This window comes from Dryobates pubescens, chromosome 17, assembly GCF_014839835.1.
Source record: "Dryobates pubescens isolate bDryPub1 chromosome 17, bDryPub1.pri, whole genome shotgun sequence".
Classification (NCBI taxonomy): Eukaryota; Metazoa; Chordata; class Aves; order Piciformes; family Picidae; genus Dryobates; species Dryobates pubescens.
In genome coordinates this window covers 841949-865705 of record NC_071628.1, presented here as the reverse complement: position 1 = coordinate 865705, position 23757 = coordinate 841949, and the positions used below count along the sequence as shown (strand labels likewise).

The 23757-nt window shown below is 39.6% G+C and overlaps 1 protein-coding gene across 3 annotated transcripts in view; it reads left to right on the top strand.

The window, feature by feature from the left end:
• Positions 1-741: 741 nt before the first annotated feature.
• The window catches only part of LRRC28 (leucine rich repeat containing 28), a 50168-nt gene continuing 27152 nt past the window's right edge, over positions 742-23757 (top strand). The window contains exons 1-5 of one of the 3 annotated variants that reach the window (XM_054168863.1): positions 748-825; positions 3226-3454; positions 7797-7837; positions 10363-10400; positions 11140-11277. In XM_054168863.1, the coding sequence (XP_054024838.1) occupies positions 3287-3454; positions 7797-7837; positions 10363-10400; positions 11140-11277 (385 nt within the window). In that variant the 5' untranslated portion in view covers positions 748-825; positions 3226-3286. Of the gene's footprint in view, positions 826-3225; positions 3455-7796; positions 7838-10362; positions 10401-11139; positions 11278-23757 lie in introns of all 3 variants that reach the window. The other 2 variants (XM_054168861.1, XM_054168862.1) reach the window with 2 other exon arrangements.

Sequence of the window (23757 nt, the reverse complement as noted above, 5' to 3'; positions counted from 1 at the left end):
GCAGGTGTAAGGAAGTCATTGTGCCCCTGTACTCAGCCCTGGTGAGGCCACAGCCTGAGTACTGTGGTCAGTTCTGGGCACCACAGTATAGGAAAGACATCAAGGTGCTGGAACATGTCCAGAGAAGAGCAATGAGGCTGGTGGGGGGTTCAGAGGGCACGACAAGGAACAGCTGAGGAAGCTGAGGGTGTTTACTCTGGAGAGGAGAGGGCTGAGATCTTGTTGCTCTCTACAACTCCCTGACAGCACAGTGGATTGAGGCTGGTATTGGTCTCTTCTCCCAAGTAACCAGCAACAGGCGGTGAGGAAATTGGTTTAAGTCATGCCAGGGGAGGTTTAGATTGGACCTTAGGAAAAACTTCACTGAGCAAGTGGGGAGCCATAGGAACAGGCATCCCTGAGCAGTCGCCATCGCTGAAGTCCCAGAAGCTGTGGATGCGGCGCTCCAGAATGCGGTTCAGGAGTCAGTGTAGTTGGGTTACGATTGGACTCAATGATCTTAAGGGCCTTTTCCAACCTTACTGATTCTATAACTCGATGACTCCACGCCAGGGAAGGAGATCACAGGGCGACAAGGGCGAGCGGCCCGCGCCCGCACGGCCGCCGGCGGGACGGCCGCTGGCTGGGCGGGAAGGCGGAGCGCGCGGAGACGGGGCGGCGTTGTGGCGGGACGCGAGGCGGGGCGGTGTCTCGCGAGAGTCGCGTGGTGGCAGCGCTCTCGCGTGGCTGTGTGCAGCTCCGCCCCGGGTGCTTGGGCCGGCGCCGGCGCCGAGCAAAGCCCGTCCGAGCTGGTCGCCGCTCCCCGCCCCGGCGGCACCCATGCCGGTGAGTGGCTTTACCCGCGGCGTGAGGGGGATAGTGGGGCGCCGCGCATCGGGTTCAGAGGGAGTGTGCGAGTGCCTTTACTGCTCTGCCCTCTGCTGTCCGCCCACCGGAGCACCGCTGCGTCTCCGTGAGGGGGTGTGATCCTTCACCGGGCCGAGGTCCTTCCTCCCTACCTCAGCCGTGGGGGCGGCCTCCCGCCGTCTCCTGAACCCTCACAAGCCTCCGCCTGTGGCGGTCGCCACACACGCACCCCGCACAGTCGGGACAGGCCGGTTCGTCTGCACCCACCCCTCCTCAGGGCCCGAGGAGAATCGAGTCGGGCGGCTTCGTGCAGCCCAGAGCCTCTTTCTCTCGTGCCCTGCGGCTCCTACAAGTTTTCAGTGGCCTTTCCCACCAGTCAGTCCCGCTTGGTGGCCTGGAGGTCTGGGGGTGTCCTAAGCCTCCCAGTGTCACCCTTCACAGCCTCCACTCCCTGACCTGTGCTCAGTGTGGGCTTATTTGTCCCTTCTCTGTGCAGCGGCGGCTTTCTGCTCTGATGACTTCACAGGGCCATCGTCATTGGCTATTACTTGCCCTAACTCTCCCTTTTCCCTTTAGTTAAAGACCATGATTGTGTCCTTTTTGGTATCGCTCTTATCTCTGGAAAAAGACTGTTTAGAAAGTTTGACTTCTGGTGGAAGGGAGTAGGAGAGTTTTCCTCTGAAGTAAGCTGAACTTTGCGCTTGTGGGCTTGTGTATGTCCTCATGTGTGCTGTGGCTAAATGTGGTCCAGTTGGTGTGTGGAGTCACAACTCTGAAGAGAAGTGTGTAAGTGCAGAACACCTAAAAAAGATCTCTGGACAAACTGTAATGCCTTAATTTCCTTTGCTGAACCAAGGGATTTTTTTATGTTGCTAGTGCTGGAGGCCAGATGTGTGTGTACCCTGTCTCCTGAAGATAGCTGAGGAAGGTAAATGCTGGAGCAGTGGTTCGTCTCACATGAACATTGCTAAACCAAAGCTGAACTGATGCTTTCTAATCTTACATAGAATTCTCCAAAGGCTAATTATCTGCTTGCAGAACTGATCGTTGTGTGCCTTGAACTGAGGATAAATGAAGACCAGAAAAGGTGTACAGGGTGTTACACCTCAGTTTTGATTAGTAGTGTGTGTGGAAATGTAAGAAAAATGCTGTTGTCTTCCAAAAGGACATAGATTGCTGGTAAGAGCAGCTGATCTGCAAATAGAGGGAACTGCTGAAACTGATCAAGTAGTTTGATTTACAGGTATCATTCAGTTGTCACTCTTCAGCTGGAAGAGTGCTCTGCAAGCATTTTGTTTCCACAGATTGCCATATAATCAGATAAGACTCTTGTTCCTAATTCAGTACCTTCATTTCCAAGACTTGTTATAATTAGAAATCTCTCCTTCAGTAAAGGAATGAACTAAACCAGAAAATGGTATTAATGTAAGCCAGTTACAATTCTGTGTCTTTCATTAATGGAAATTAATTTATGCAATGAGTCTGTAGAAAAGGGGTAACTTTTAATTAATTGTCTGGATTTATTTTGTTCCTTGACTTGGAGAAAATGGAAAAGATGAATGTAGCATTGCTGGTATACCTGAATAGAGATGACTAGAATTTTGGTTATACCTGACAAACAAGCTAAGGAAAGTCTGGTTCCAGGAATTAGTTAGTTTTTAATTTGTCTTCATGCTTTTGTTTTGCATTTGGGAAGTTGTCAGTTAAAGCTTGACATTTAGTTCCTTCTAGTTTTCTTTTTAGGAATGAGAGTTGAAAATCTGCTCTCACCTTTAGTTCTTTGTAAGTTTTCTTGCTGTAAGTTTCAGATTTCTCCTTTTATTAGTTTATTATTTTAAAATACACTAACTGGCTGCAATCTACACTGTCTCCTCCAACTGATAAATGCTTCTGATCCTTTTATGTGGAAAAGATTAACAATATTTCCTTGCTTTGTCATCCTGAATGAAAAGCATTTTAGTAATCTAAAGGTAAGAAGACTTATGATCTGTGGATTCTTCTAGCATACTTTACAGGATAAGTGTAGGATATCAACAGTGGTTAATAGAGAGTCTTTTTTTTTTCTTTGTGGTGGCAACTTTGACAGAATTATCTGAAGAGTCCATGGAAAATGGTTGAAAAAATGCAATATGTATGCCTTAAGATTTTGTTATTGTCAGTCCAAAGACACCCTTCATCCAGAAAATAGTCCAAGTCTTGCTTCTAACATACCTTCTGGTGTGGATGTTCTGGGTACTTTATTTACAGATTAAGTGGAGCAAGTGTGTTTAGATAAATTATCAGGTAGTATGTTTTCACAAACTCTTTCTGCCAAAGAATGTATGGTGTACACCTTAATAATGCCTTCTTGTGGTTTGTTCTTTTCTTTTTGTCTCCTAGAAATGGGTCTGGTTTCAGAAGATGCAATGCACTAGATGTGGTGCTTGGAAGAGCAGCAGTCATGGCATCAGAACTATGTAAAACAATCTCTGAAGCAAAGTTGGAAAGGCACAAGAACTTGTTCTTAAATTACCGAAATCTCCATCACTTTCCTTTGGAGTTACTGAAAGATGAGGGGCTGCAGTACCTGGAGAGACTTTATATGAAAAGGAATTCCCTGACCACATTGGTACGACAGCTTTTTTGTTGTAACGTTTGCTGTTTGTATGTTTAGGAGTTCTGGTTTTTGGAATGCAAAACCCCAATATGAAGAAAAAAGAATAGTCTTCTAGCACATCTGATCCTGATTGGTGTCCTGTGTTGTGAAATATGGGTATTTAGTTGTATTATTGTTTGAATTTTCATGGGTAATGTAGAGTATAATAATTGAACATTTATGATGTATTTGGTTGCCCTCAAAGCTCTGTGAAGATCTGCTGGGAGTTTATTGTGAGCTTTGTTGTTTGGGGGCCTTTCAGCTGCTATAAATTTTGCTCACGTCTGTAGTCGGGCCTTTCAGCTGTTGGGTGATGCTATGCAAGGCAAGTCTACTTTCCTTCATAACCCTAACAACTTTTACCTTGGTGTGTGCCTTATTTTAAAGGTGGTGTCAGTCTCAGGGCCTAATTTGAAGCATGCTGTTAAAATCCCAGCAAAAGCCTGTGTCTGTGGGCTGCTGCTGCTAGGACGAACAGTTAGTTCCAGGATTGTGAGGGCTTTGTGCCTTCTTCTTTCTTTCTTTTTTTTTAACCTGAATTGAATGATTTCTCACCCTCAATGAATGTGACCTTAGTATGCAACGTGGGCTAGTTACATAACTAACATTGCTTAGAGAGTCAAAACCTGCCACTGTCAATAGGCTCAAGTCTCCAGCTAATTCACTTGTTTATGTTTACTTTTTTTTTCCCTTGGGGTCTTCCATGGTGTGAGAGGTAAAATAACAGCCAGAGTAGAGGAGCTTGAAGGCCTGACTGCTAAAATTACAGTATTGTACTGTTTATAGTATGTATCCTTTTGAGTGCCTCCTAGAAAAGGTCCTGGACTTCAGTTTAAGGAAAAGGGTTTAAAACTTTGACAATGGCACATTAGAATTCCTCAATAAAAGTTTCAGTTCTTGGGCAGAAAATGGAAATTAATCTGCAGATGTAATGCCTTTTATTCTTGTTGAATGAGTCACTGAAGTTTTCATGTACTGTAGAGAAGTATTTTGGCACTTTTTTGTTTTGGTCAAGTCCTTTGCTTAGTAATTTAATGGGAGGATAGGAATTATGCTTACAAGTTAAAGGTGCTTTAAAAATTTAACCAGGGCCCATAAACAGTCCTGCTTTGACACTCTGCCATTCAGTGATTATTTAATGGTGTAAGTTTTGTGAAGTTTGTAGTGCTCGAAAGTGAAGACAATGCTAAAGAGGCTTTTGAATATCCGTTTTCTCCATGTGTGTTAGTCTGGGTTTTGTTCTTCTCAAAGCAGCACTTAAAATGCGTACATCATAGCTAGGCAGAATGACTTGTAAACAGCGTGAAGTAGAGCACTAGGATTCCAAATGATCAGGAAAACTGATGGAATCTCCTTCCTTACTATAGCTGGGACCTAGGCAAACAAAACTGGGTCTAATTCACCAAGCATCTGTTCAGCAGAATAGGTGTTGGAAGTTTCAGTGGACAGGAATCGATCGAGGCAGCAGCATGTTACAAAAAGGCAGATGTCTTTTTGGAACATAGAAAGTTTCACAATCTCTATTAACAGTGGAGGGAAATAATTACTGGATACTGTTAAAGCACAAGCTGGAGCAGAGATTGAGTGTGAGGTTTCATGCTTATGAACAACCCAGGAAAATTGGGAAGAAGCTAGAAAGCAGCAATAAGGGATTTTTAGAGAACATGCCCTGTGAGAGAAGGTCGAGAGGTTTAGGTTAATTCCACTTGCAAAAAGAAAAGGCAGAGCAGAAAAAAAACAGAAGAGGAGGAGGAAAAATGAGGGAGAGCAGAAGTCATCACTGTATTTACAAAGCAGTATTTTCATAATGTTTTTTTTAAGCTGGTAGGACAAGTAATACTCAGTTTCAGTAAAGAAACAGTAAGTTACTTACATGGGAGAGGCAGAGGAGGGACTCTCATCTGAGAGCTGCTAAAACGAAACAGGTTATTGAAGGACTCTGTGTTCTGTTCACTGAGACTTTTGAAAGGGAAAATGCACCAGTTCCTTTGAGGGGTGATCTTGTCTGAGAAGAGTAATTTTAATGTCTAGTTCAGCCTTGTGCTCCTTTGATTCTGTGCAGGATGGTGAGCATAAGCTTATCAATGAATACTTGAAATTGCATATGAATTATTAGCAATCATGCAGACTACATCTGTAAGGTGGCGCTTCTGTCCCACTGGCTCATTCCTTCAGAGTTATGAAAAATCTTGACTAAATCAACTTTTTTTTCCCCTTTTTTGCTCTTCGCAAATTACTCTAGTCCCTAACAGATAGCTCCTATGAAAATGTCTGGAATAGTTAACACTGACAGAATTTATTCATACCTTGCCAAAGAATAATTCAATCTTTGTTTTCGTTGACAAGGTGGAAATGCTAGGGGGCTCTGACATCATGAAGGGATCTAGAAGCTGTATAGCACACATCTATCCCAGCACTGAGTCTTCCAATTTCTGCTCATGTAATATTTGATTGATAACACTAGCCTTCCAGTAATCCTATTTCCCTATCTATTAAAGGAAATACTGGTGTGCCTCGATGGCACTGTCAGAACCGTGAGCTAGCCGTGTGAACAGACAGTTGTTAATTTGCTAACTCAGACTATGCAATGCTGTCCTGGCCAGGCAGACCAGCAGGGTCATGTTTGGAAAAATGCCCAGTGGGTGTGAGGGCAAGGGAAGCTTCAGCTGATGGCAGAATTGATAATTCATTTGTCATTGTCTGCTGTCATGTCACCAGCAGAGAGCAGACTTAGCTTTACCTCTCAACTGAAGGACCACGTATTTATTTATTTTTTTAATCTTAGTTTCACTGTAGGATGTTGTGTGAAACAACTTTGACTCAGACCCATTGTTATTGGGGTACTCAAGAGGATAAAGAGAATTTCTATTCTAGACTTGCTAAAGTAAAAATGTGTTTCACCCGAGTTTCGCTCTCTTGACATATGAAGCAGTTAAAGCAAGAAGAGGAGTATGACCTTCATGTCTAATGTGAAAATAGTTCATGGTTCAGGTTAGGGTCCTTACTCTAACAGATGGCAGTGTGCAGGGTTGGTGGTTTGTTGGGGTTTGGTTTGTTGTTTTTTTTCAAGTTCCCTCTTATTATTGTTTTTTTAATTAAATCTTGGGTATTTCTGTGCTTGAGCATGTTGCAGCTTTTGCCTATTTTCCCAGCTGAAGGGTTTTTTCCCCTCTCATCAAAAATTTCTAAGGTAGCTGTATTGTAGGAAGCCTTCCAGCAGGTGGCAGCAACGGATTAGTTATGGTGGTCTGGTCATGACGTCAACAATTTGCTTCTGGAGCCATCATTTGCTGCACCACAGTTAAAACCAAACTACTCCTTTTACTCAGATCTGTGATGTGGTGTGTTTGATGCATTACAGTATTCTAAGGTTAATTTTCCAGATTAGCATATTCCTACATAATAAATTTGTAAACACAAAGTTACCTTTTGGATGATAATATACCTTAAATTTACATGACTGTGACAATTGTGAGGCTGTTTATGAGCAGGGAATTGTTCATAAAATTGAGCAGCTTTTAAAATTAATTTCTGCATCTATATGTACTGTAAAACCCTTTCCCAATCAAATGTATCTATTTAAGGTAGATATCTTAAGCAATAAAACTGTTTTAACCTTCAGTAGTTTTGAGATGGTTGCCAACATGACATCTGAAATTTATGAAGCCAATTCTGTGGTACGTGCTCATGGTTATAAATGCCATCATGAAATGGAGTTGCAACTAGGGATCAGTTAGCATTTAGAAAATTATATGCATGTTAATATGGAAATATGGAAATCTAGTTACATGGATTCAACACTTCTGGCTTAGTGGGAATTGATTAAGCTACACAAAGTTTGTAGGTCATCTCTCAGTTTAGCAGCATTACAGAATAAAATACACTATGGATATGTCTTGTGTAGTTCTTGTTCTTTAATCAGTAAAGGCTGCAGCTTTGTAGCAGTCTCTTGGCTTCAACTAACTCAGTTGTATTTGAATATATTTTCAAAGTAAAGTTTTGGTAATCCATCTTTTCAGCTTCAGAAGTCTGACTATCATTTGGTTGAGGACACATAATGTCACTTCCAGGCTGTAGTTCTGTTTAGTAGAGAACTGCTCACCCTTGATATATCTCAGACTGCAGGGATGGGGAATGTGCAGTCTGGGGATATGGAGACAGGGTATTATGTACCAACTCTGTGCTGATTGTTTCATTTTTTTTCTGTGAGTTAGTTGCAGACATGTTTTAGTATGGTTATTAAAATGACTTGGGTGCACAACATGTATGTCTGGTTTTTGTTTAGAAACCTAAAAAATCTCTAACTCTTTTTCAGCCCGAAAACCTTGCACAGAAGCTTCCAAACCTCGTGGAATTGTGAGTTTGTGTAGGAGCTCTAATGCATTTTTATTATGCTGATTCTTCATATCTTAAAATAATTGTAGAACACATTGCTTGTACATAACTGCCTCTTAAGTGTGAAAGGTTTTCTTGGAGGGCAAAAAAGAGTCTTTTTTTTTTTAAAGGAGATATATTCAGTTGTATGCAGTCTCATGCTAATGTATATTTATAATTGCTTGTTTATTGTGTAACTTTCCAACTCCTGTGTGGACTGTTGTCGCCCTGATAAAACACTGGAGCCTCCGAATGGGTAGATGGCTGTGACAGAGACAGGGTAACAAGTTACTGCCTCCAGCCCATCCCTAGTTGCTCCTTTCTACCTCACTTACATAGTTACTATTATCTCAGTCTTTCTGACAGTAGTAATAACATTTTTTGGAACAAAGTCAAAGATTGTCAAACAGGAGCAGGAATGAGCAAGCAGGGTTAGTCACTGTTTAATGACATCTGCTATAGGCAGTGTTGTTTATCCAATCTTGTCCAAGGAATGAATGTCACATGAACTGTATTGTTTTGGCAATCAATTTTAAGCTGTAAGCCTCAGAGTCAATGTTTTCTTGCTTCTCCTTCTAGTAAGGTTATGATTTCCTTGTGTGGTAGAATTTGCAGCAAGAGAGTTATGAAGGACACCCTCTTTTCCACTTTTAACTCATTTGGCTTCCTTTCAGTTGTGTAACTGGTGGACCATTGATCCTGTTGTTTAATGGAAGGCAGGAGGAGGTGTCTGTCTGAGTAGCCTAGTACACTCAGCTGTCTGATCTCATCATCATAATTTGGCCCTTGAAACCACACCTTTCTGGTACACTCGACCACAGTATAATTGAACTGTTTTGTAGGTCACTGCAGTCTTCAGCTTGCTTAAGAGACAGTCTTGTCTCATGCAGCCTGAGTCTTGAGAGTATATTTATGCTCTGAAGCAGTAAAATAAATATGTTTGTATTTCATATACTTAGTATTTAATGGTTTGCCATGGGGCATCAGGAAATCCCAGTGTCATCTGATGGTGCTCTTAGGAAAACTTGTGTAAGTTACACCTTAAAGTAGTCTCTTACAAACACTGAATTGTAGGATTCAAACCTAACTGGGGTTCAGCAAGCTTAGTTGCACCACCATTATCCCACACATCCTGATGGTCTACAGAGGACTGCAGTGAGCCTGTGATTTGTGCAGCTCCAATAGTACAAGTTCATTTTGATCAGACAGTAAGGTCTTTTGTTGATAGAGAAGAGACTACAAAATAAAGATTTATTGAAAGAACAATTTGTTACAGTTACTTCACATTTTCAAAGAAAAACTTAACTGATTTTAATTTTCCTGAAAGCTACTTCCTCAGCCATTTCATTAGATGTTTTAAAAAACTTTACTACTATCTGTGGGGTTTTTGTACATCATGTCTCTCATGTTGGGATATTGGATGTGGAGCCTTATAGTGGCCTTTTTATTTTTTAGCTTGATCAAAATATTTCACAACTATTTTCAGGAGCTGCAGCTGAAAAGGGGTAGAATTCTCATCCTGAAATCATACATAAGGATTTCTGCAAACATATCCACTATCTTTGTTATATTGTTAATAAACTTTAAACATCTGCAATTTTTAAAGAAAAAGAGAAGGCACTTGAAATGTTCATATATCTTTTGCCCCTATCTTCCCCCAAAAGATGGACTTCTACTTTAGGAAATGTTGTTTAAAGAGGATATGCTAGAAAAAAATTTTCATGTGTCCTGAGCAATTGGACATTGAGTATTCACGATTCCTGTACAATTAGAGATACCGGTACTTGAAAGTGTTGTTGTCCACAAGACCCATTGGTTCATCGGCAGCAATGCTTATTGACAACTAAAATGTGTCAGGTTTTTATGTTACTAGCAGTACTGGGAGTGCTGCAGCAGAGGGTGCTGAATATTCTTAGTGAGAAAACTGGCCACCCTCAGTGTCTGAATAACCACGTGTGGGACTGGGTTTTTCTTTTGAATATCTACTCTAGATTTGAAAAACCCACTTGCAGTGACTGGATCATGTGCTTGTTTCTTCAGTCCATAAAGGTGCAAGAGTCTGTGCAGGGGAGAATGTCTATAATTGTGTAACTTAGGTGGGTTGGGGATTTTTTCTTTTCGTGCCTGTAGTTTTTTTGTGGAATAACCTGCTGATCAGAAATGGCTCATTCTGGTTATTCCATCTGCTTTATTATTTTTTCTTTTTGCTTTCCACTTATGCCTCTCAGAACCAAAGCCCATAATTGTTGTAATTATGAATGTTTTGTTTTGCATGCTTGTATGTCATTCTCTTTTATTTTTATGTTAATTATGCAATAGTCTGAGTGAAACTTAAGTACCTATCCATTGCCAGTTTATACAGTTTCCACAGCTTTTGTGGTCATAGAGAGGAATGGCTTTGAGGGTGCTCTTTCAGTCTGAAATTGGATATTTTGCAAACTGATTATGTAGCAGAAGTCCTTGAGGGTAACAGGTGGTGTTCTCTGCTTTTTTTCTCCTTCCCCCAGGTACCTTCATTCAAATAACATAGTTGTTGTACCTGAAGGTAAGTAATATACCAGCTTACAATAAGTGGCAGGAATCATAAAATATTAATTTTTCTTCTTTGAAGAGGCCTATTTTTCCTTTATTTTCCCATAAAACATTAAAGATTTTAATACAAAATAAACCAGTGTATTTCTTAGTCAATAATATCCTTGTTTATGCTACCTTACATTCTTTTAATGAATTCTCAAATGCACCTAAATGCTGTTTGCTTCAGTTCTAATTGCAGAAAGCCAACAGGCTAAATGGCACTTGATCCAGAGTGTCTTCTGCTTTCAGCCAGTTGCCAGTTACTCTGCTGATTTAGGTCCTGACACATTTGAAACTTGAAGTATCAAGAAGTCATAGAGGTTTCTCTTCTTTAACTTAATTGTAGAGTTTTGTGTCCAACTTCAGGGAAATACTTTAAACTCTTTCTGAATATATAAATTGGATAGACTCAAAGTAAGGAATGGAAAAATTGGTTTCAGAGCAGAATTGTCTGAGGAGAATCTAGAAGTGGGAGTGTTCTGTACATGACACTTTGTTTTTTCCCTGTCTCACTGCCAGCAGTACCGTTTGTCAGATAGATAAGCATTTCTACAAGCTATGTCATTCAGCTGTGAGGCCGGCTTTAATACACCAGAATGTGCTCAGACATAGGTGTTAGGTACCAAGGCTTTTTATCCTCTCAAAGTCCTATTAAGATTTTAACATTACTGTTGGGTCACATTCATGTTTTAATCTGTTCTCTCACAAAGCCATTGGCTCCCTCGTTAAACTGCAGTTTCTGGACCTAAGTGATAATGCCCTCGAAATTGTGTGTCCAGAGATTGGCCGCCTGAGGTCTTTACGTCATCTTCGCTTGGCTAACAACCAGCTGAAATACTTACCTGCAGGTAAGTACAAGTGCCTGAGGGATTACAGCAATGACAAATGCCACTTGAACTTAATTTGCATCGTGATCTGCTCTAGGTTTATTTGTATCTTACAGTTGAAGCATGGTGCAACCTGCATTTAAAGACCAAGCAGGGACTGCTATTGTGTATATTGTACTAAGTATATGCTGTAGTTAGAAAAAAGCCAAGCTGTGTGTACTGGAGGTAAGGAAAAGTCTTGGAAAATGCTTCTAAAGTGGGGGGAAAAAAAGTCCATTTAACAGTCTTTGCCATTGTATGAAGAAAATATTGAACTTCCTTGAGAAGACATAAAATGCCAGTGACAAGTGTCATTGTGATAAAGGTCTGTTTCTTCCTGTTTTCCAGACTGTGAAGAGTTCCTATCCTTCCTTGCTTTTTATTTGCCCAACAGCCCCATTCTTGTATTTTCTGAAAAGACACATGTCTAGTAGGTTTGCCTATGGCAGTTCTACCTCACTATGACAGTAAATAACGAATGTTTGTCTGGCTAGTTTATAACAAACCCCCAAAATTTATTCAAAGTAAATGTGACACAAAGTCAGCAAAAGTTGGCCAGAGGCAGATTTTGAATGAATTATTTTTTCTCCTTCTAAATACTTTGATAAGCAGACATAACTGATTATTCTTCTTCTGTTGCCCTTGTATTTTTCCAGATTAGATGATGGTGATTTTAAGATTTATTTGGTTTTATTTTGAAATCTTTCTTTGCTGTTTTTCATTTTCTGATCTGCAGAGATGATAAAAATCGAAGGCCAGCATTTTGAAAAAGCAGGTCTAAATTAAGCTAGCAGGATTAGCTTTGGGCTCTAATTTTAACTAACTTCCCAATATGACCTTCTTGTGTTTTTAAGCTCACATTGCTTATTTTTGAGAAATAGATTCCAATTGCTCCTTAAAGGTTCTGGAGCAGGAATCTAGCTGTCCTTTCCTTGTATTTTTCTAAGCATGATAAGCTTAATAAGAACGTGTCCAAGGATGATGATGATTAGAAAGAAAAAAAATATTATATGACTATGTAAATGCTCTGGAATGAAATTAGATAAACTTGTTAAACATTATGACCCAAGGCCAATAAAATTTCCATCAATTTTCAGATGTCCTACATTCAAAAGAAAGGAGTGACTTGAGTGTGCTTTATGTTCCTCAAAGATAATTTACCTTATGGTGCTGTACCATGAAAGAAAGACTTGTTCAAAGAAAAAGTGACACATTTGCTGCAAAACTTCACACATTAACTTAAAAAGGGTTCCAAAAAAGACTTTCAAAAGGATAATTTACATTACTGAAGAGTTGATTTTGAGTCTACCACATTTGATTAGGAACTGGTATCAGCTGCTTAGGAACAGTGCATTGCGTGTCTCCTGAAGTTTACAAAATTCAGTACTGAGCAATGTCCCAAAGAGCATTTAGTTGTGTGTGTGTGTATGAAAATTGTGCATGCTTGAAAACAGTACTGCTGTTGCCTGGTTTTGAATCAGAGAATCCAGTGGTGGCTGGTCTTCCTGGTTTTGCTACTAGTGTACCATCAGTTTATGCATATGCCATTACTGCTGTCATTGCTAATCCTGTCTGTTTGGATGCTGTTGCTATCAACAAGATGGATGTCGTACAGCTTTAAGTGTTATCAGTCCCAGCAAGATTAGTCTTTCACTTACATTGCAGAGTTTGCCCACTGGAGAGTTAATTTACTGCACTGGTGTTTCCTAAACTGTTAAGAGAGTTTCCAAGCATACTTTCAGAGGTTTTCTTTATAAAATGGTGAAAAATTCAAAGATGACTTTATAACAAAATTGTTGAAAATAAAATTGATGTTCAACAGTTGGGGAAAAAAAAGTGCAAAATAGTAAGTTGAGATGAATTGTTTCATCCTTACTTTTTGGTAGCATGAATCTTCATGATATTGTTAGGTAGCATTCTACCAGGAATGCTAGCAAAGTTAATAAATTAACTAGGATGAGATGTGATTTTGCTGCAGTCCATCATTTTACTGTGCCTTAACAGCTTTACATCAGACACTGCATTGCAATGCACTGTTAGAGAAACTGACAGCTCTTAATTGCTCTTAATTTATAAGAAGTAACCATTTATGATAGAATTTAACTTCTACTGGTGCAGCTTGTGCAGAATTTAAAGGTCTGTATTACAAAATATCTTTCAGGTATAGGTGATGGCCATTTATGGTCATTTCATGACCCTTTTCTTCCTGAGTTTGTCCTGGACATATTGCACAAATGGCAGCAAACTGTTTATCACAACAGAGGATCCAGTGAGAAAAGACTGATCAGTATTCACCTTTTGCAGCCAGATAGGCCAACTTGCAGCATAATGATGTCATCACATAAATAGCTTATTTTAGTGCTGCTGACCTGTCATCCTTCTTGTCTCTCCCTTGCCAGTGTCTGGTGTGATAACCACCCTCAGTTTTTATTGAAACTACATGGATATCTGGGAGGATACACTTAGTAATATCTTTAATCAATTGCTACAAACTGTTTTCATTACTACTGCAGACAGTTGGATGGTGAATGTTTACCATTAAGTGTCTAAACACCCACACTTTTTTAATTGCATTTTGTATTTTAAGAATGATTTAGAACTGAAAAAACCCCAATGCAATTAATAGCATATGTTGATTCATTGTTCATTTGTAAAAGGTTTGTACAAATTTTTCCCAGTATCACTAAGGTTGGATGAGACCTCAAAGATCATTGAGTCCAACCTGTCACCACAGACCTCATGACTAGACCATGGCACCAAGAGCCACATCCAATCCCCTCTTGAACACCTCCAGGGATGGTGACTCCACCACCTCCCTGGGCAGCACGTTCCAATGATGAACGACTCGCACGGTGAAGAACTTTCTCCTCACCTTGAGCCTAAACTTCCCCTGGCACAGCTTGAGACTGTGTCCTCTTGTTCTGGTGCTGGTTGCTAAGAGAGAAGAGACCAACCCCTATGCTCTTAACCCTCATTTTTTAAAGATTTGCCTCATAGGAATCTAGCATATCTAATATGAAAAGGAATTGAAAAAGTATGTGTGGTGAAGCTCTCTAAAGATTTATGTCTTCAGTCTGACTGTAGACATTTGGACTCTAATAACGGTTGAGCCTCTGCTATGGTTTACCTTCAGTGTGATAGGCAAGATTTTTGTCTCTAAGCAACTGTTTTTGTTGGACTTGTGAGAATGTAACAGTGAAGTACACTCTTCTTTCTTGGGTTTGGAGATTACTGCCCGAGCAGTTTTAAAAAGCTAATTTAAGGGAGGAGATGGGAAGAATGATGAAAATACCTGCAAACAGTATGAATACATAAGCCTTGGTTTCCTGAAGAAGTTGGGCAATACAGGACTGATGAGGGGGAAAATGACGTTAGGTGAATCATGGAACTTGTGTTCCTTGGAGATCAGAAAGCACTTTCTCTGCTATGCCACTCTTGTGCAAATGATAATTCTGTGCTTAGCAAGTGCAACCAACTCAGTGTTGCCCATGGGTAAGATCGTGTACTTTGGCTGCAGAGGACTTTGATTAATTGTGTACCACCACTGAAACAATGGGAGGTCCATCATGTATGTGAGAATTGTTGAAAGATGACTGGGTTAAACTTGGAGAAGTAAAAGTAAACATTTGTTCAGAATAAGGTGTTGACATTAAAATACAATATAAAATAGCTGGAGAAAAAGCTTTGTGAAATTCTATGGAAGTCATGCTCCAGATATACTTTGGAAAGGGTTAATAAGTGGATCACCTGCTTAATGCAGTCATCGTTATCTAGATTCTGTGGTATGCAGAATCAGTAACTGAGGGACTGTCTTTGGGAGGAGAGCTGATGGAGAGAGTAAAGATGAGATTTAACATTATATAGTTCTCCTGAGCACTTTTTTTCATTGAGGTGCACAGGCTTTTTTGTTCTGCAAACTGTAAATCTTGCAGCTTCTGTCTAACAACTTCTTGGTTCTTCCATTTGGCTCTGGTATGTGTAGTTCTCTAACTTAATTTAACTTAATTTAAATTCTTGAGGGCCATTTGGAAATATTTAACACCAGAGATCTTCTTTGAAAAACTCTTCAGGTTGCAACGTAAACAAAAGATAGTTCTTATTTCATATGATTGTCAGTTCATGTGTAAGCTTGACTTAGAGTTGACATTATTACATTTTCACAGCAGCTTCACTTCAGAGATTTCCTTTTATTCAGGGAACTGAGGTCTCGTTCTAATTTAGAATTGTAGAGTTAGTCCTATCTGAATGTGCTATATGAAAAGTAATTTTCTGAATCTTCTCACTCATAAATGACTAATTAGAAAGGTCTCTGCTGTTTCTGATATTTATAGTGCATATGATATTTCAACTCCTTTCATTCTTGAGAAATAATATTTATTGTCTCTTTGTCTATGGATTATTGCATCATTTGAAAAAAAAATCAGTGTACTAGATACACTAGAAAAAATATTCTTCCCTTTTGGAGTCCTACAGCCAAAGTTACTGCTCACTTTTGCTGTGCTACCATTTAGACTTGGTTTTACTTTAGACTTGAAAACATCTGGTGTCAAGTGGTTGCTCTTCAGATTTCCGTTTTGGTCGTGTAGTTAGCGCGCGCTCTGACAACAAGTGATGTAAGAGAGTGGGTTATACTCAAAGTTGGATTTCAGTTTTGTATTTGACAAGAATTAGACCTTTTTTTTTTACGATGCACATTACTTGAGAGAGAGTTCTCCTTAGAAATGGCAAGTTGTAGCATCTTGTCCTAAGATTTAATTAAAAATGAGGTTATGTTTACTCAGCACATGTTGGAGTTAATTATAGATATACTAAAATGAAAAGCTTAATGCTTTGCCAAGTTAAGAGCAAAAGCTAAGTAATTAAACAAAGAATAGGGTATGGTGCATGATCTCAGCCCATCTTTTGGCAAAGATCTTTTTAAGAAGGAAAAAAAAAATAGCAGCAGTTGTCTCCACATGGGCTAGCCCAGGTTTTCCTCTGCGTTTGTTGTCTTGGAACTTTCAAAAGCAAGAGTTGACCACATTGATCAGCCAAAAATATGAAATGCAGTCAAGTAATACCAAACCTCATATAAACTGTGGGATGCTTTTTCTTTAATCTGTAAAGCGAAAGTGCAGGTGACTGGGGAGCACCAGCAGCTGCTGTTGCTGGAGTACACATCTCTGCAAGAGTCAAAGGCAGGTTTAGGTTTAGCAAATGCCCTTTCTTCCCCATAGGAGGAAATGCATGGCTTCCATTCCAAACTGACATTTCTGTGTTGTCTTTTGAGACTTCTGCTCATTGCGTCCACTTGTTGCCATTTTGCTTCACTTAAGTAAAATTCAAGGGAAAATCTATTCATCTGTCTTTGGTGTTTTGAAAGGGCAAATGGCAACCATATTTAGGGGAGGTTAATAGCACATGTACTCTTAATTTCATTTCTGGTCAAATCTTCCTTTTTAAGGCAAAATGTTTTAGAAATATACTCTGTTTAAGCCTCATTAAAATACGTTCATAGGCTTATAAAACTTCATCTTCAAAGCATTTGAGAAAGATCCTGTGAAGCTGATAAGGGAGTGTTATCCTCATTTTACAGAATGGAAAAAAGTGTTTTTAACAGAAGTGATTTGCTCCAGGCCACAGCAGGAGTCAGTGTTAGCCAGAAATAGAACTTGGGTGTTCCCATTCCATTTGTTAAGACCACACCTTTTTGAGGTTGATCATACTTAATATGGGGGAGGATCTAGTCTTTCTACCCATTATTAGCAAATTAATAATTATCTCTGCATAACTAATAGCCCTCTAAGTTAATAGGAAATTAATAGCAGTAAGATCAGTGAGGTTTTATAAGTGAAACAACTTGTGCTTCCAGAAGGCTGGAAAAGTTCATGGAGATAAATACTAGATAATTTTTTTTCTTGCATAGATAACTTCAGTAGTAATGACAAAAAAAGTTCAGTTGTTATTAACATTATAAATTGAACTACATGTTGATTACTGCTTTGTCTATTTATAAAGTAACCCTCAGAATGTTAATTCGTTATTGCTAAGTCTGTTTTACTTAGGAATTTGCTTTGCTAATTGGGGGCAACAGAAACCTTGAGACATGAAAACTGCATATTCATTCCTCTCACTTTTTAAAAGTTGCTCTAAAACACAATATCTGTATTTACTATTCATACCTGTATTTCACTGCTAAAGATTTCTTGAATACACAACTTAGTAATTCTGAATAGAGCTCAATATAAGGTATTTCAGTAAGTCTTAATTAAAGGCATATAAACACACCTTCTTCCCTACCTCCTTTTCACAGTAGATTTCCACTGATCCTGGGGACAGCATGCCAATAATTCTATTCTAATTCTAGACCCGGGCATTAAAATATGTAGTCCTAACTCAATTTTTAAACTTGTTTTCCATGTTTTGATTTAGAGCCTTCAAAATGGGGGGAAATTAATTTGGCTGCCTCTTTCCCCACCCTGCCCCCTCCTTGTGTTTACTTCCCTTCTGCTCTTATTACTGTCTTATTAGAGTAGGTCACTTTTGACATTTAAATAAAGATCAAATCTTTTTTATAATGATTGTGACTTTAAAAGCAAAGGCACAAACTGGTGCAGAGCCTGTTCTTTTCAGAGTTGGCATAACCTTAGTCCACTCTGCTTTCCTAATTTAGTAACGCGTATAAAAATATGCAGGACGGGACAGGTTTGGTACGCCAGGCACCCATCCAGGAGTGTGGTGTTTTTAAGTAAATGGACTTGTGGGGATTTGAGGAAAACATAGATTAGGTTGCATGAGCTTTGCACTCTGTAAGTATGTGACTATTTCAAGGAACATAGACTCCTAAATAAATACATCTTTTGATTATTACCATAATGTGTCATTTTCCTTGAAGTAGCTTAATGCCTAAGTATTAAAAGCAAGTTTTTCTTTGCACAGATCTGTAAAGTATATGCTTTGTTTAATAATGAATTTCTGTATTCAGTTCACAGAATAAAAACAAGAGTCAGTATATTCATTTACATTAGCTCTTAGGTTCAACAACAACAAATACATATTTTATTTATTGTTTACCAGTGTTGATGCAAAACTTACTAGTGCCCGCCTGATAAAGTGGTGGATTTGTTTATAGTTGGATTAGTAAGGCTTCAGTAATTCTGTTGTATGGATGTGGGAGAATAATAAAAATACCTGATAGCATCTTTAAGACATTCTTTGGATTTCTAGGAGGAAAAGATTTTTACATGTTTCAGTCTTGCATAAACAGCCTTGTCCTGAGAGCCAGTAAGGAGTGAAATTTTTAATAGGCAAAGTTTCCCCTACGAAATCGTAGCAGAGTCATCTTTGAGGAGTTAGAAAGCGGCAACGTGGATGCTCACTGCTTGTTGTTGGACTTTGTGACCTAAATAGAGGTGACCAAAGCCTGAGGTAGTCTATTGTACAAGTGGTATTCCTTACAGCTTAGCTTTCATGCATGTCCAAACACGGTGGTACCTATTTAATTAAAGGATGTTGGTTCTGTGACACTTTATAGCAGTCTGCCTTCCTCAGACATTTGGTTTGGGTTAAATTCTCAGGAGGACTACTAGTACTTCTGAGTGCCTTAAATTTATGGGAGGGAAGTGAGGACAGAGAATTAAATCCCTGGAAACGTTTGTTAACTGCTGTTTTTCCTGTATATCCTCACCTGTGTAGTGTGTCAAAGTGAATCATCTCATATACAGAGCTGCTCACTATTCTTTGTCTTCATACTCTTATTTTTTTTCCACTTTGTTAGTATCATACAACATTTTTCAGTATCCCATGGAAGGGTCATAGTGTCACTGAATGCTGGTAGCAAAAACTGTAGTATAAACAGAGAACAAAATCTAGAGCTATATTGGAAGCTTAAAATTTTGCTCTAATGTATGCTTTTGTTCCAACACTTACTCCACACAGGCTTCTATTGGATATACTGAAACTGAAATATTTCCCATAACTGTCGCAGGAGTGACGTTGAGAAACAAACCAACCCAACAAAACTCTCTCTTTCAACAATGGCCTGTGGTGTTCCTCATTATGGTGATGCACAGCAGGTTTTCCAAAGTGCATGTGCTGAGTATTGTTGTAATTCATTAATCTGAGCACTAATAGGAAACAGTTGGAGGAAGCCATCAGTGTCTTTCATTGTAATGCTGAAATTCCATATTCAAGTATTGTTTTGTGTACTGGGTTTATTGGACTAGAAAATTCCATCTTAAAATTTGCTGTTCTGATTTATTGCAGTCACTGGAAAAAGTGTTCGGAAATGAAGCTCTTCTAATGAGCATGGGTTTAGTTCAAAAAGAGAATTGTGATACGGCTCAGTGCATCACCATTCCAAGTACCTGCCTTTCTGTAAAACACGGACCCTAAACCGACTTTTGTGGTCATTACCTGTCGGGAGGAATCATCCAGGACAGAGTGAAAGTGGCGCTGATGCTTCGTGTCAATAAATTGAAGGATGAAATCCTACTGAAGCAAAAGCCTGGCATGACCAAGCGTTTGAGTTTCCTAAAGTAGTCTAAAACACTGTGAAAGCTTCTAAAAATTCTGACGGAACTTTACTGATTTAATGGGGTTTTTCTTCCTTTCTTATGTATTTTAGCAAAACAATAAGTGATTTTTGGATCAATCACACTTTTTCCTAGGTCCCTAATTTGATTTTTGGTGATTTAATTTGAAATATTAAAGGGTCCTGTGAATCAGTGTTTCAGACCCTGTTCATTTCATTGGAATTCCTTGCATGGTCTGGGCAGAATTTGACCTTTAAAGGTCTCCTTTTTATGTGATATTTTTGCTGGCCACAGAGTCTTGATGAAAGTAACGTTGCAATCACATGTCTAGAAAGAGACATCTCTCTATGTTCTCACTACAAGAAAGGCTTTGAGAGCATCTCAAAGAACTTGTCCAGAGAAGAACAATGAAGCTGGTGGAAGGTCTGGACAACAGGTCTTCAGAGGAGCAGCTGAGGGAGCTGGGGTTTTTCAATCTGGAGAAAAGGAGTCTGAGGGGAGACCACCTCACTCTATACAACTCCTTGAAAGGAGGTGGTATTGAGATGCGTGGAAGTATGTTCCCCTGTAGCGACAAATGATAGGGTGAGGGGAAATGACCTAAAGTTGTGCCAGGGAAAGTTTAGGTTAGATATTAGAAGAAACTTCTTCATTGAAAGGGTTCTCAAAGATTGAAGTAGGGTCTTCTGGGAGGTGGTTGAATCGCCATCCCTGGAGGTGTTTTAAAAGATGCGTGGATCTGCTGCTGAGGGACATGGTTTATCACCAGGCTTGGCGGAGTTAGATGGTGATTGCACTTCATGATCTTAAAGGTCGTCTCCAACTAAAACAGCTCTGTGATTCTGTCTGTCAGAGTGACACCATGTGAGTTCTAATCACTAAAATACCTTTTCTAATTACAAGGTATTTCTGGTAGAACAAACATGGTTTTAAAGGGTAAGAATCTATCAGCGCAAGGCTTTCTGTGAACTGCTGTTGCCCAGTTTTTTATTTTCAATTTTGATCTCTTCTGAAGCATCAAAGTCCTGGACACCTGGTTTGAGTGCTTTGAAACTAGTTTCTGAGAAGGGGTCAGTGTTGCCATTTGTTTCCTGATATTCCACATGAGATCCTTGTGAAAGTAACATCAAAGCTGCAGGGGTCCCACTGGCCCCATACTCATAGTCCCCACCCCTCTAGCTCTTCCTTTCCTCCTCTGAAAAGGAATTTCTAAGAAACCTGCTGAGGTGTAGGTGAAATCAAGATGGAGCAGAGACGAGCCAACCTAGTTATTACCAGTGGTGCTCTCAAGCCTGTGGTGCTCCACTCCTGGCTTTGCTGTGCTCCACTTGTGAAAATCCAAGCCTTTGCAGGAACATGTATGTTTTCTAAGCTCTGGGCCATGGGCTTTCCCCCGGTAGCTGAACCCCCCAAGGGCTTGTAGATAGGAGATAAAGGAGTTTGAGTGCTGCTTCTGCTGGTGAGGTCCTTGGATGATCTGTGCATTCCTGAGCGTATGGGAGCAGATGTAACTGGATTCTCCATTGTGAAGAGATTTGGTACTCCCTCTTGAATCCTGGCTCCTTCTATTTGGCAGTGCTTGACTTCTTAAGTCACTGAGCCTTGTTTCTCCAGGGGTTTTCCTTTTGTCTGTGGGGGGTGAACAAGAATTTTGAAGATGTTGAGAGTGCTTTGAGTAATCATGACAAGCATTCATGTGAAGTTTAAAACTTCATGGAGATGTTGGAGCTCTTAAGTGTAACTGGAGAAGCATGGTAATTATGTTGTATGTTTTCAGGCCTTTTTATTAAATAAGGAATATGAAGTACAAGTAATTTCAGCCCAGTTTATTAAGAATAAAATTGCATAATATTTCTCTACTAAATTTGATTTCATATTTCAGTAAGTTATTAAAATTCATGTTTAATTTTTTAAAAAATATAAAGTAAGTCTTGCAAACCTTCCTTCAAAACCCAGCCAGTGACCTGGCACATGCAAAATGCTAAACTGAAAGGATTGTAAAATGAGATACTGCTTTCAGTACTAGAGTGAGAACAGGTCTTCAGATTATAATAAAATCAGGAACAGGGTAACATGGAAATGCTGCTGCCACATACAAATAGTTCATACAGTAAGGTACAAAGTAGTCTTTCAAACATCTGACAGTAGAAATTACAACCTGAATTTTCTAGGGTATGTGAGAACAGAGCCCTGATGGAATTAATCTGCCGAGCTCTACTCTCCACTCCTGCAATCATTAGAGCTGCCACTTGGGAACAGAGGGCTTCTGAAAGAAGTCTCTTGACCTTTGAATATACTCCCAATGACATGCTGAGCCGGAGGCCACAAGACAAAAGTGGGAAGTTTATGTAGCAATATATAACTTTAAAGAGCATTAAGTTGTCATTGCTGCTTTGATCAGTGATAGAGTATACTTTGATAAAACTCAGATAAAGGGCTCCAGGCTGTAGCATCAAAACAATGCATTCGGTTCCTTTTCATTTGAAAAATGTAGCTCTACAGTCTGTTTTTAAAAAGTGGAATGTGCTTGTGAGAACTGATTAGACCTGGCACACAGACCTAAATAATGAAGGTCAGCTAGAATTATTGGGGGGTTATGTTTTGATTTTTTGAAAACTTGGCTTGGAGATTTATGGAGAGGACTGGTTGTGACACAGCTGTATACCACAGGAAAAAATAGCTCTAGAAGTGGCCACAGTTGTGTTTGAATTCAGATAATGATTCCATTTGTGGTGTTTGTTTTATGTGAGTTATTGACTGCATAGCAGAGGAGAGGAAGAAGTGGAGGGTCTTTTGTTGCTTTTGGTCATCCCTATTCCTGTGAGGTTGAATCTAAGCTGTAGAAAAGCAGACAACCAGAGGTTTAATTTTTCAGGTATGAAATTCTGTGTTGTAGTCTGGCTCTGAGTGCCTGAATATGTTTTTTATATAAAGGTATCTGAAAATCCACAAAGGCTATTAAAAACCCCCATTCTAGTTGCTTTAATTTCATATTTTACCTTTGAGGGCTCCAAAGCGCTCCAGATCCATTCATAGCTCTGGTAAATCCCCTCCACCCTCCACATGCTTGGTGGCCATTCTGATAATCTTCGTAAGTGAGAAAATACGGTTATTTGCTGTACAACTGTCTTCAGTGCTGTTTATTACAATAGAATGCTTGGATTTGTGCTGAGATATTGTGGGGCTTTTTTGCTTGCCTTTGTGCTTTAACCCCCCCAGAACTAACCCAAGAAGGAATCTTTTTCAACTTTGTTCTTACATAAGAAGAAAACGACATTAAAATAAAAATTCTGTACGTTACTATAACTTTTGTAAGGTGCCATGCCATTCCTTTGGGAACTGCTTCCCTCAACATGCTGAATCCACTGCGGAGAGCACCGCAAAGCCCCTTCCCTGCTCTTTGAGCAGAGGGGTTTTCCGTGTTGTAGCTGGCAGCAGTGGTGTTCTGAGCACTGTAGCCTGGGGCTGTCACGGGGTGGATTCTCCTTCTTGCACAATGCATGTATTAGCCTGTCTTGATGAGAGGAAGAATTTGGGACTTCTAGTAAGTCTTTTCACTTTGTCCTTACAAAACTTGTCACTTACTATTGAGAATTAACATTTCCAAGAATTTAAATGGAACACGAGTGAGCATGGTGCCTAATATACTTCCTGAGTAAAGTAATGAAAGAAAAGGTTGGCTTGTAACTCGTCTGTCAGCAATGAATTCTTCTGCCTTGACTGACTGCCTGGTTCAAGGCACATGTGATGTGTATGAAGCTCAATTCTGAAACTTCAGAACAGATGCTCTTTAAAATCCTTGTAAAAGTCTTTCTTTTTAGAATCATTACCCAAAAGCAAAACTGAACTCAAAGGGAGTTTTAAGATGCTCAGGGCCCCTCTCATAAACATTTGCCAATACCTGTTCACATGGGTGAAGACAGATGTGTATGGACAAGGCTGAGACTAA